This window comes from Lithobates pipiens, unplaced genomic scaffold, assembly GCF_037356315.1.
Source record: "Lithobates pipiens isolate NorthernLeopardFrog02 unplaced genomic scaffold, aLitPip1_a1.2 Scaffold_3, whole genome shotgun sequence".
Taxonomy (NCBI): Eukaryota; Metazoa; Chordata; class Amphibia; order Anura; family Ranidae; genus Lithobates; species Lithobates pipiens.
In genome coordinates, this window is record NW_027507790.1 from 171639996 (window position 1) to 171652252 (window position 12257).

Here is a 12257-nt window from a genome sequence, read left to right on the forward strand (position 1 = left end):
AAAAGGGGACAGGCAGCATCAAAATCGACTACTTCCAAATTGATTGAAGTCATTGTTCAAGCTTAGGGCTTAAAGAAGAAAATTCCTCCTTTTCATGTTAAAGCACACCCAACCAGGTCGATTAGTGCCTCTTGGGCGGTGCATCATCAGGCCTCTATGGCTCAGATCTGTAAGGCTGCAACTTGGTCTTCAGTTCATACGTTTACCAGATTTTATCAAATCAATGTTAAAGGTCATTAGGATATTGCCTATATGCCTATATACTCCCTATATAACCCCTCCCACTACTGGGAGTCCTCAGTTTTGTAGCCAAGCAATACAAGTGTATAACAAGAAGGGTATACACATCCCCTGATGTGCATCAAAGAAAAAGATTTTACGGGTAAGTAGTTTTAAAAATCCTGTTTTATTTTCATACATCAGGGGACACAGAGCCATAGTACTTACTATCTGGGATGTCCCATAGCATTGGCAACTGAAGGGAGGGAGATAAAAAAGGAGGCCAGAGGACTCATACTGCAGCCTGCAGAACACTATTGCTTGGCTACAAAACGGAGGACTCCCAGTAGTGGGAGGGGTTATATAGGGAGTACACTTCTTGCCTTAGGGCGTGCCAGTGCCCATCACCTATCAGTGGCCCTATAACCAACATAGTAAGTACTATGGCTGTGTCCCCTGATGTACATCAAAGAAAAGGATTTTCCAGGTAAGCTGTTTTTAAAAATCCAGTTTTTCTTCTGCAAGGATAGAGACTCGATCTCTCGCCTCCATTCACAGAGAGAGAAAACATGGGCAGGCTTCACAGTGACTGATGACTGTGATAGCAGATCAGATGCTTTCACAGCAGTCAGGTGACCCGGAATCCAGAGTTCTAGGTCCCGATGGTTAGTACGGGGCTCCTGCTGAGACCCTCGTCTCTGTGCTGGGAGTGCACCGTGTCGTGCTCCCAGCACAAAGGGAGATATGCAAATATTCAGCCCCACGGTAAAAAGCCCAGTCCAGTGGGGCTGCATATTTGTGTATGCTTGGAGTTAAGCGGTTGAGTTGGTAGCATTCTTCGGTAAATGTGCTTGACAGAATTGTTTTATCAGTATGGATAATAACAAAAAGTTTGTGTGTGTGTGTTTTTTTTTTTTTTTTTTTTTTTTTTTTTTTTGTCCTGTTTATATTGTGCATGTTACATCCTTGACTCAGTGTCTCAGAAATTGGAACAGCTAAACCAGTTTCCAGACTTCAACAATTATCTAATTTTTGTTCTTACAAAGTTAAAATCAGAAGGTAAGTGCCATTTTCCTCTGTGTGTTTATGAATTTGTACAGGGTAACTTCACTTTGTGTGGAGAAAAATAAAATATAAATAGAGCTTATTTAACTACTACAAGTTGTTTTGTAATTGGCTGTTGTATAAAATTACCTTTCCTTTTCAGTCTGTGGCTCTGCAATTTTCTCTAAAATTCTTTGCAATATGGCAAGCTGGAGGTGCTCTGTACAAAGCTGGTGTACAAAATGCCCCAGTAATGTAATTTCCTGCTCGTGTTCTCTTTCTGAGCTGCTAAGTTTCTTAGAAGTCTGCACTTAACTTGTTGTAAACACACTTTATAATTTTTAGGCAATACCTTGCATTAGAGAATGCAATGTCTCCACTGTATGTGCTTTAGTTAAAAAAAAAAAAAAAAAAAATGCTGTTGTATACCATATTTCAGAGCGTCGCCGTTCCCTTTCCTGATCTCACAGCTTCAGTGATGGGGGCTGTGAATGCTCCCTGAAATGAGTTGGGAGGAGGAGAGCGGCGCTCTGAAATATAATATTATAATATACAACAGCATTTTTTTTAAATAAAGCGCATACCGTGGAGACATTGCATTATCTAACACTGGGGATTCATAGTTATGATAATGATAGTTACATCAGCAGCAGGAGGGGAGGGGGCGGCCACTGGTATGGGCTGACGGCGGGGGGGGGGGGGGGATTACAGAGGAGAGCTGCAGATGACAGAGGCACGTAAACTGACAATGGTGTCTAGCTCAGCAGCCATGATAAACTATGGTTAGTTTACAGGGGGAGGGCAGCGCCAGGCAGGATCAGCCAGGTATTTTAGTTGCTAGAAGGGGCCAAATTACACAGCACAAGCACTGTGCTGTTATTAGTGCTTTAGAGGAACAGGATCCATTTATTTTTGGGTAACGCTTTTAAGCCTAGTACACAGGGGCTGAATGGTGGGTGGCATTGATCTGTTCGACATTTGGCCTGTGTGTGTGCCAGCCAGATCAACAGAAGCCGCCCTCCCTCCTGTTGTCAGAACACAACAGCTCAGCAGAGGAGATTGCTGTACCAACATTGAGTTGTTAGTATAGCTGCTCTGACCGGAGCTGACAAGTTGTGTTTTTTATTTATTTATTCGTTTTTTGTTCAAGCCACTGAGTTGGGCGATTAAAAAAAAAAAAACTGTACCAGGCTTAAGATACAGGTCAGATTTTTTGGTACCTCCAAAGGGTTAATCATATCTAAAGGGATTTAGATTTGTTTCCTCTTTAGAACCCTGCAAGGCAATCAGCTGATTGATCATGAAAAAGTCACTCCCTTATGCATGTTCACTGTGCACAAGCAGGCAGCTCGTCCTTAAGAACAAAAAAAGTAAGAATCTGCAACAAAGTTTATGTCCTTGCAATGTACGTTGGTCACCCAGAGGGGGTTGTGTTTTGTTAAGGGGGGAAAAAGTGGAGTAACTCTAAAAACTTAAGGACCACCCAACGTACATTTATGGCGGCAGGGCGGCCCTTAAGCGCAAAATCGGGTACCTGTACGTGAACGCTAATGTCTACTCTGCTGGGGCACGTGCCATTGCAGCCAATCGGCTGGTCCAGCCGCTGGGACGCCGATCCTTCAGAGAAGAGAAAAAAACCACGGTCTGCTTATGTAAACAAGGCAGACTCCCATTCTTTGAGGGAGGAAAATGGAGATCTTGTGTTTCTGCTAAGCAGAAACACGGATCTCCTGTTTTTCTCCAGTGTCAGAATTCTACACACAGTTGAGCCTCGTACACACGATTGGATTTTCTGATGGGAAATATGTGATGACAGACTGTTGGCGGAGACAGTTTGTACGCTCCATCGGACAATTGTCGGATTTTCTGCGGACAAATGTCTGTTTGATTTTCCGAACGTGTGTACACAAGTCCGTCGGACAAAAGTCCAAAGTACAAACACACATGCTTGAAAGGATGGACGAGCCAGAAGCGGTCGGTCTTGTAATTAGCATTCTTAATGGAGAATAAACGTTTGTGAGGTGGCAAATTATGAAATCTCGAAATGCAGCACACAATTCTCTTGTTTAACTGGTTCCCGACCAGCGCACGAATCTTCAATGCCGCCCTGCCATCGCAAACGCGCCGTGGAGCAGAGATCAGTGTTCACTAAATGAAAGCCCAGCCCCCCACAGTTAGTAACACACCCCTAGGAACACTTAATCCCTACACTGCCACCCACTGGTTAACCCCTTCACTACGAGTGTCATTTACACAGGAATCGCTGCATTTATATAGCAGTGATCGCTGTATAAATGACTGGTCCCAAAAAAATTTTTTTTTTTTTTACCAAAAATATGTAGAATAATACGTATTGGCCTAAACTGAGGGAAAAAATGATTTTTTTTGTTTTTTTATATATATATTTTTGGATATTTATTATAACAAAGTAAAAAAGAATGTGTTTTTTTCAAAATTGTCGCTCTATTTTTGTTTATAGTGCAAAAAATAAAAACCGCAGGGGTGATCAAATACCACCAAAAGAAAGCTCTATTTGTGGGGAAAAAAAGGACGTCAATTTTGTTTGGGAGCCACGTCGCACGACTGTGCAATTGTCAGTTAAAGCGACGCAGTGCCGAATCGCAAAAAGTGGTCTGGTCTTTGACCACCAAAATGGTCCGGTCTAAGTGGTTAATGGGATAATGAAGCTGCTTTGGTGATACTGATGGAGTTATTGCAAACAAATTTTCAAAGGCTTTTTTTTTCTAGTGATATCCAGAATATGATGTTTTTTGTTTTTATTTTTTTTCTTGGGGCAAGTTACCATAACACCATTATCCCGTAGTTTTTAAGATCAAAGATACAACTATGTTGGTGTCCCTTGTCAATTTTACATTTTTTTTTTTCTTTTTTTTGAAAATGCCTACTCCCAAACTGATTGATGTAAAACATATAGCCAAGTAGTATTTGCCACGATTTTTTTTTTATTGTGCATTAAAGAAAGAAAACAAATTTAGACATGCCATTAGCGAATAGAACATTCTATCCATCCAAAAATATATCAAATTATTATTCAACCAAAGAATAGAATAAAAGCTTCATGCATGAGTCCTGCTTCTTAATATAGGGTGTCAACTATGCCAAGAGTTGGTCAAAGCAGGGGTCTGTCATCCGAAGATAATTCTAAATATCCGGATTATTCTCCTGGAGCTCCCGCAGCAAAGGCATATGACATAATTGGACATGATTAATAAAGCAACCAATTTTTGGTCCAAGAACTCCTCCTCCTGTTCCTGGACTGGACTTGGGTCAAAGCAATAACACCAAGGTCAATAATAAATAACACATTATCTCATCCAATATCGTAACATGTCTGGTTGACGAATGGCTGTTCAGAAACAAAATGAATAGCATGAATCAACGCTCAACAAACTTCTAACACAAAATTAGCAGAGAGCCCAAAGGTTGGTGCTAAAGAGCTGAAAAACCACATAGTATGTCACTACGTTCATGTTTGTGGGCTGACAATTCCTTGCACTGCTGTTTGCCAATCTCTCTAGGAGTGGGTGCTCTCCAAAAACCAAACTGCATTTCAGGAATCTCTTGAACTTACCAGTGTCTCCAATCATATGTTTTCTGTGTTCTGTGAATAATTTTTTTCCCACAGAAATGCACACTATGAAGCTTGGTAGAGGGACTGTCATAACTCAGTGCTGATATGTTGCTGCTGTGTTTCTAATTATAACGCTTCTTCTCCAGACACCCAGTTATAGCAACCGGTTCTCCTGCACCTGCGGTGCCTATGTATGCTCTGTCGGTGGTCTTGGAATCATTTGTTTCCAGGGTGGAAGCGGCGTGCGGGTGCAAGGGGGGGGGGTAAACGCTCCCTCCCGCTCTTCTGGGGAGAGCTCCGATTCAGACTTGGGTCTTGCTGTGTCAGGTGGCCCCTGCTCTGATGTTTTAGGATGCGGACCAGGACCATTCGGACAGTGAGGAAGATTCCTCGTCCGTATCAGCGCAGGAAAAAGTGCTAGTAGGAGCACTTATCACAGCGGTGCAGGATACCTTAAAGATAGAGGATACGGCGGGGGCATCTGCTGAGGTGTCGGTCCCTTTTGGGTCCCACAAGCCAGCCCGCACTGCTAAGGTGTTTCCTTATTTAACTTATTTTCATATGTTTATTTACAAGGAGTGGGGAAGCCCACAGTAGGCCTTTTCAGTCCCGAGATGAATGGCGGTGTGTTTCCCCTTTGAGGAGAGCTTCCTGAAAAATTGGACATCTCCTCTGGTTGTTGACCCTCCAGTATCCAGGTGGAATAAGGTGACCATGATTCCGGTTGAAGGGTCCCCTTCTTTCAAGGACCCTGTCAGTGACTGGGCACCATGTAGCAAAATAAACAGTGATGCCCCGCAATGCCACCCATCAGTGCCGCCTATGAGTGCCACCTCATCAGTACCACCTCATCAGTGCCCGTCATTGAAGAAAACATAATTACATACATTTTTAACAGAAACAAAAACTTGTTTTTTCAAAATTTTTGGTCTTTTTTTGATCAAATGCCAAAAGAAAGCTCTATTTGTGGGAACATAACGATTAAAAATTTTGGCACAGTGTAGCATGACCGCGCAATTGTCATTCAAATTGCTGCAGCGCTGAAAATGGGCTTGGGCAGGAAGTGGTATTGAAGTAAAATGGGCAAATAAAGTGTGTGAGGGTTCCCCCCCCCCCCCCCCAAGATGTTCCTCTAAAACTCATCCTAAAACACAATATATACTCTGCTGGAAGGAGGAGCTGGGTACAATTTTGCCAGATGTGTGCCGGGAGGAGCTATGGGCCTCTACAACAAATTGTTTTTCAACAGTCTACCTCAAGAGCACTCGTACAAAGCACTTTCTTGCTGCCAATCTCGCCCCTCCCATATCACCAAATTTGGACCTCAGTTCTCACCACTCTGTTTTAGTAACTGGACACGACAGAACTGTGTTTTATTCTTGGTGCACTTGTCCCGAAGTACAAAGATTGTGGATTTCAGTTTATTCTCCATTTTGAATTTTAGTCCAATCTTTGATATATACATAATCTAGGCTTACCTGTAGGTCAAAGTTGGTTGTAAGGGTTTACAACCACTTTAAAATTTTCCTAAAGGGGACCATGTCAGACGGAAAATTGGCATCTTTTTTTGTTTGTGACTGATTTCTCAAAATTTTGGTCCCTCTGGTTAAGTTTTCCAACCAAATACCAGAGCCTTGAGTTGATAAAATAATCGGACCACCCTGAGGTATTGCCCCCTCATCCCACTTACTGAATGCCTTTTCTTTACTCTATATCAGGGGTGCTCAACCTGTGGCTCTCCAGCTGTTGCGGAACTACAAGTCCCATGAGGCATAGCAAGACTCCGACAGCCACAAGCATGACACCCAGAGGCAGAGGCATGATGGGACTTGTAGTTTTGCAACAGCTGAAGAGCCACAGGTTGAGCACCCCTGCTCTATATGGTTTACCCCTTTCTTTCCTGCCAATCCTCCCATCCCATGTATTTTTCCCTTTCTACTCTTATCTATTCAATCATGCTTTTCTCTCTATCCCTGACACATGCTGTGATGGCAACAAACATGCATCACTCTAGTGCCCTATTACAAGGCTTCACTGTACTCTCACCTTTTTATAGATCACCATACATGTTTTAAATTTTTGCCATGACCTCTATTAGATTTTCAGAAAATGTAGAACTTGCATCATTTTTTCAAAATTATGGTAACCTAATGAATTATTATGGACAAATGCTACGTATGCTCCTTAGGATGGTCATTTGTATACTTTTTATGTTCCTGTTGAAGATATGCATATATGCTTGTTTTTCGCACAAATCTATTTTCCATATTGTGTGAATTTTCAATAAAGACTATTGTACAAGAAAACATTTTGACCCTTCATTGCCATAGGGACTGATTTGTTCCATAGATTAAGATAAGTACTTGGAGGACAGCTTGAGAGAACGCAGCAAGTGTACACAGAATAGATCTAAATTTGACACAATGGGTAGTTGTGTGTTTTTGTTTTTTTAACCTAACAGACACAACACTTTCAGTGGTACAATTACCAAAATCAAAATGGAGCTAAAGGAGTATTTTTTTTTTTTTTTTTTTTTTTTTTTTTTTTTTTAATATACTTCAGTAGAGGTTGATTTGTACAATATGGCAATGCCTTTTTAACACAGCAGAATGGCTTGAGCTGAAGAGATCTTGGAATTTTGAAGGAGAAAGTGCAAACATCAATAATAAATCTGTGATGTGACCCAAAGAGCTGTTAATGAAAATAATCAAAGAAATAAAAATGAACTGAGGCGTTTTTGGAAGAGTGATCCAATGTTCCTCCTAATTTTTGTGCAGGTCTAATTGGCAGCTGCATCAAAACCTTTCTGCTGATGAAGCAAAACCTGCAAGAATTCACTTAATGCCAGTCTGGATTATTTGCTATAGTGTTTAAAGGGTAACTCCACTTTCGTGGGATTAAGTTACCTTTCATTTTCAATCTGCAGAGCTGCAACTTTCTGTACAGTGCAATATTGCAACCTGGAGGCATTCTGTACACAGATGGTATAAAGAATCCCCGCCCCCCCCCCCAATCTAATTTCCTGCTTGTGATTGCCCTACTGATTTTCTCAGAAGTTCGCATGAAGAGAAGTCAGACTTTGGGCATCCCCTGTAATAAAAATGTATTTTTGGTGGGATACTCCTGAAGGGAAATTGCATCTAAAGAAATGTGGAACCTCCCACTTTGCCTCATTGGAACCCTGCAAGTGCAGCAGCTGATTGATGATTATACAGTCAGTCCTATTCACATTTATTTTGGACACAACTTTTTCTTCAGAATAACAAAAGGTTGGAATCTGGAACAAAATTTGTTAAAATTCTGCAATGTACATCGCCCAAAGTGGATTTTTTTTTTTCCTCTATAAAAGTGGTGTTACTACCTTTTTTAGGTGTGTGTTTTTTTTTGTTTTTTTTTATTATGTTAAACTTTGTTGTGAATTTCATGGTTGATCTCCACTTTCATAAAGTAGAAATCCAAGTAATTCCATATATTATAGAGCTAAGGGGTCTTGGATTGTGTTGGTACTGGTCACGGAAACTTATTTACGGTGGACTTAATCCTGTTGAAGAAGGGCGCTGTCACAAGCACCAAACACAGCAACCCCTGCTGGAGGCAACATTAGGGGCTGACCTAAGGTATCGCCTCCAAGGCTGTTGCAGTGTAGTTGGTGCAGAGTAGTTAGTACAAATCCAGAAGCTGTAGGTGCAGCCTGGTTGAGAAAGGAATGTCTGTGAAAATCGATGAGGAATTTTTCAATCTAAGTAGAAATAAGAATCCTAAGCCAGAAATCTGCTCTGTTACAATTTTGTTTGCCAGCGCCCACTCGCCTAAAGGCGGCTGCATAAAACCCAGGGTCTATGATTAACCCCAGTATCTTGGGGTGTTTGCTGTCCAAAAAAGGGATATTCGTACTGTCCTGGCATTTTAGGGCCTCAAAAAATGAGAGGCCGTCAGTTCAGGATTGATCAATTTTCAAATGCACTGTATTTTGTAGACTCTCTAATTTTCACACAGACTAAATAATATACACTGACTAGGGTTATTTTGCCAAAGAAATGTAGCAGAATACATTTTGGCCTAAATTTTATAAAGAATGATCATTTGCAAAATTTTATAATGGAAACTACAAAGTTTTCAGTTTTTTAAATTTTATATAATGAGTAAAAGAAACCCAGTGGTGATTAAATACCAGCAAAAGGAAGCTTTGTCTCAAAAAAATTATAAAAATTTAATTTGGGTACAGTGTTGCATGACTAAGTAATTGGCATTCAAAATGTGGCAGTGCTAGAAACTGAAAATTGGCCTGGGCAGGAAGGGGGTGAAAGTGTCCTGTATTGTAGAGGTTTAAGCGCATTTGTGTGGTTAATGTTCTCCAAAAAATGAGATTTTACTAGTAGGTCAAAAATCCTAAATGCATGACCGTTCTGACTAGCAAAGAGCTTGAGTTTCCCAATAACTCCTGCCCCATCACTGTAATGGGCAGCCCTAATTGTCACAATGAATTTCAAGGCTGGATTTGATTAAATTGTTTGAGGCGATATAGTAAATCCTTGTTTTACAAATCGTATGCAAAAAAATGATTTTAAAAAGCGTGAATACAGCAGAAGTTTTCCTTCAAGACACATTGAGGCTAAAGTTGAAAATCTTCACTGAAAAGAGTGAATATTTTGAATTCCTTTATCCAATCATGTCATCTTGATCACTGCAAATATCCAATCATGCATTTCACTAGATTTGGATAACTGAAGTGAATAGTCATGCATCTTTTTTTCCTCACCATTAGCAAATTGGTCTCATCGTCTCTGAAACATCCAAGACTTGTGTAAGTGAACTTTAGTTTCTGCTGCTGAAGTGAGCTCTGTAAACAGGCCTTTAACAATTAGTGGTAGTGTATATATGTGTGTTTGTATCTATATCTATTTTAATTACGTTTCCTGCAAGTATAACTCAACCAAATGGACAAATTGTGACACTAACCTGCACCTGTAATCCAGAGGATTCTCCCCTGCAGTAGTTGTTTCTGTTGCTAGATGTCTTAAATCTGATGTCCAACGTCATTCAACAATCTGAAACCTGTGACTGTACAGTGAAAGCAGAAGCAGCGCAGTGATGGACTGCCTTTTCTCTGCTTTCTCCTATCTGCATGCTTCTTGTCGGCATGTAAACAGGTTGGCTCTTTGTACTGCTATTTCCTCACTCCATTTGTACTGCACAGGGATTGCAAGAGGCTGGTACTAGGTCAAATTCAGATGCCTCCACTGCTTGCATTTAAAAAAATGCGTTTAACTGCTTGCCGACAGTGTCCCTTAAGAGTACGGCGGCAGATCGGCTCTCCTGCGCTGGATCATGTATCTAGTTTTAGTGTAGAAATGTAGAAATATGTAGAATGTAGAAATACTGCAGCTGCTGACTTTTAATAATCGGACACTTACTTGTCCCAGGGTTCAGCGATGCGGGGGAACGAAGCCCCGCTAGTTCCCCCCTCCACTCGGCAATGCTGCCATTCTAATTGTGGGCATCCGGCTGTGGCTTGATGTGGACTTGATAATCCAAATACCGTATTTATTAGTGTATAACAACCACTCCCCCCCCCCCCCTATTAAAATAGGGGGCAAAGCATGGGTGTGTTATATGACGATAGTGTACCTCGGAGGGGAAGGAAGGGCATGAGTGCTGCCGGAATTCAGAGCCGTCATCTCCTGTTTACTCTCCCACATCACACACGCAGTCTCGCCTCTGCCACCAGCTTTGGACCAGTGTTCGGTCAGGAGCTGGTCCAATGCTGACAGAGGCGGGACTGTGTGTGTGGGAGCCGAGTAAACGGGAGATGACTGCTCGGTGCTTTCCTACACAGTTCAGGCTGCTTTGAGAGATGGTGAGGCTAAAAAAAAAAAAAAATTAACCAGGCTGTATTGATGGGAGATGGGCTGCAGATGGGCATTGATCAGGCTGCAGATGGGCATTGATCTCGCTGCATTGATGGCAGGAGGCTGCGTTCATGGGCACTGACCCTTAATTGGCTTCAAAGGTGTTTATTTAAAAAAATGTATTCCTGAAACTTCCCTCTTAACAGGAAGGTGTGTGTTATACGCCGATAAATACGGTATGTATTTTTTTTAAATTTATAAACAGGGAAAAAATAAGGTCCACATAGACCACAGTATAGTCAGAGTAACAGCAGTACAAATACAGACATGGGTACCTTGGTGTAGGTTACAGCATGTGTGTGTGATTTTCGAACTAGCATCTTTATCTTATGCTGGTTGGTGTTGGGTAGAATAATTACGGATGATGTTAACACTTCTATCCTCTTGTAGAGTTGTTTAAACACCTTTTCCGCATGGTTATTTCTTGTTTCCGTTCGCACTGAAACAGGGTGTAATGTCCCTGCGGGCCCAATTCCCCCCCTTTTTTTTTTTTTCTTAAATATAACTAGAAAGAGAAGATGGTAGTGGAGAGTGGGCAGATCCCTAGAAGGTAAAGAGAAAGAGGTAGCGGGAAGATGAGCGGAAGGAAGAAATGTGTGGCAAGTGGGAAGGGGGGGTTAAGTAGAATCCACGAACATGGATCTTTACTTTCACTCAATGTGTGCACTGTAAGCGAGGCATTGGGCATCTAATTTACTGTTTTGCTGTCCCCGGGGGATTGTCCTTCTGAGTATTTAAAAATGTTCAATAATTGCCATGTTTTGCAGTATGTCTCTTATCTGTTTTGGCTTATGAGGATGAGATCTTCAATTTTTTGCTAATGTCGTCTACTTTTTGGAGCCACAGGCCAATTGTCGGATGTTGTGATTTCCAGTTAAGTGGGATACAAGCTTTGGCTGCGTCTAGTATATGGCGTATTACTGATTTTTCTTATATACGCGTGCAGGGGTGTCATTTGCATGTAGAAGGTAGTACGCCGGATCATCTGGAACCACGCGGTCTGTGCATTTCTGTGTGATCCGGCCGACTTCCCCTCAGAATTCTTGGATCGGGGGCATGAACAGAAAATATGTAACGGGGTGCCTTTCTTTTTGCCATCACCAGCATTGGTCTGATGATGTGGGGAAGAGTTTGTGCAATAGAGCTGGGGTTCTATACCAACGTGTGAGGATTTTGTAGTTGGTCTCTTAGATTTTGGTGCATATGGATGATTTATGTGTGAATTTAAGGATATGTTTGGGGTGCTAAACTGACAATTTTGGTATCTTTCCCATTTGATGAGACTTGGGAGTTGGTAATCCTCTAGTGGTTTTATCAGCATGCTATATGATGGGGAAAGTGTGTGCAGTATTGTTCCTGTTTCTGTACAGAGCTCTTCCAAAGTTGTGAGTGTTTGGTTAGCATTGCTAGGAGGTGGTAGGGTACTGAGGAAGTGGCAAAACTAAAGCGTTCAAAGAAAGTCCAGTTTGTATTGGCCTGTGGGGCCTGAGAGT

At 41.6% G+C, this 12257-nt stretch overlaps 1 protein-coding gene across 3 annotated transcripts in view; it reads left to right on the forward strand.

The window, feature by feature from the left end:
- TNPO1 (transportin 1) overlaps positions 1-12257 on the forward strand; it is a 281541-nt gene that overhangs the window by 44218 nt on the left and 225066 nt on the right. For all 3 annotated transcript variants that reach the window (XR_013263933.1, XM_077462501.1, XM_077462500.1), the window contains exon 2: positions 1203-1278. Coding sequence is in view for 2 of the 3 variants with exons in the window: in XM_077462501.1 (XP_077318627.1) it covers positions 1203-1278 (76 nt within the window). In the remaining variant the exon portion in view is untranslated. The remainder of the gene's footprint in view (positions 1-1202; positions 1279-12257) is intronic.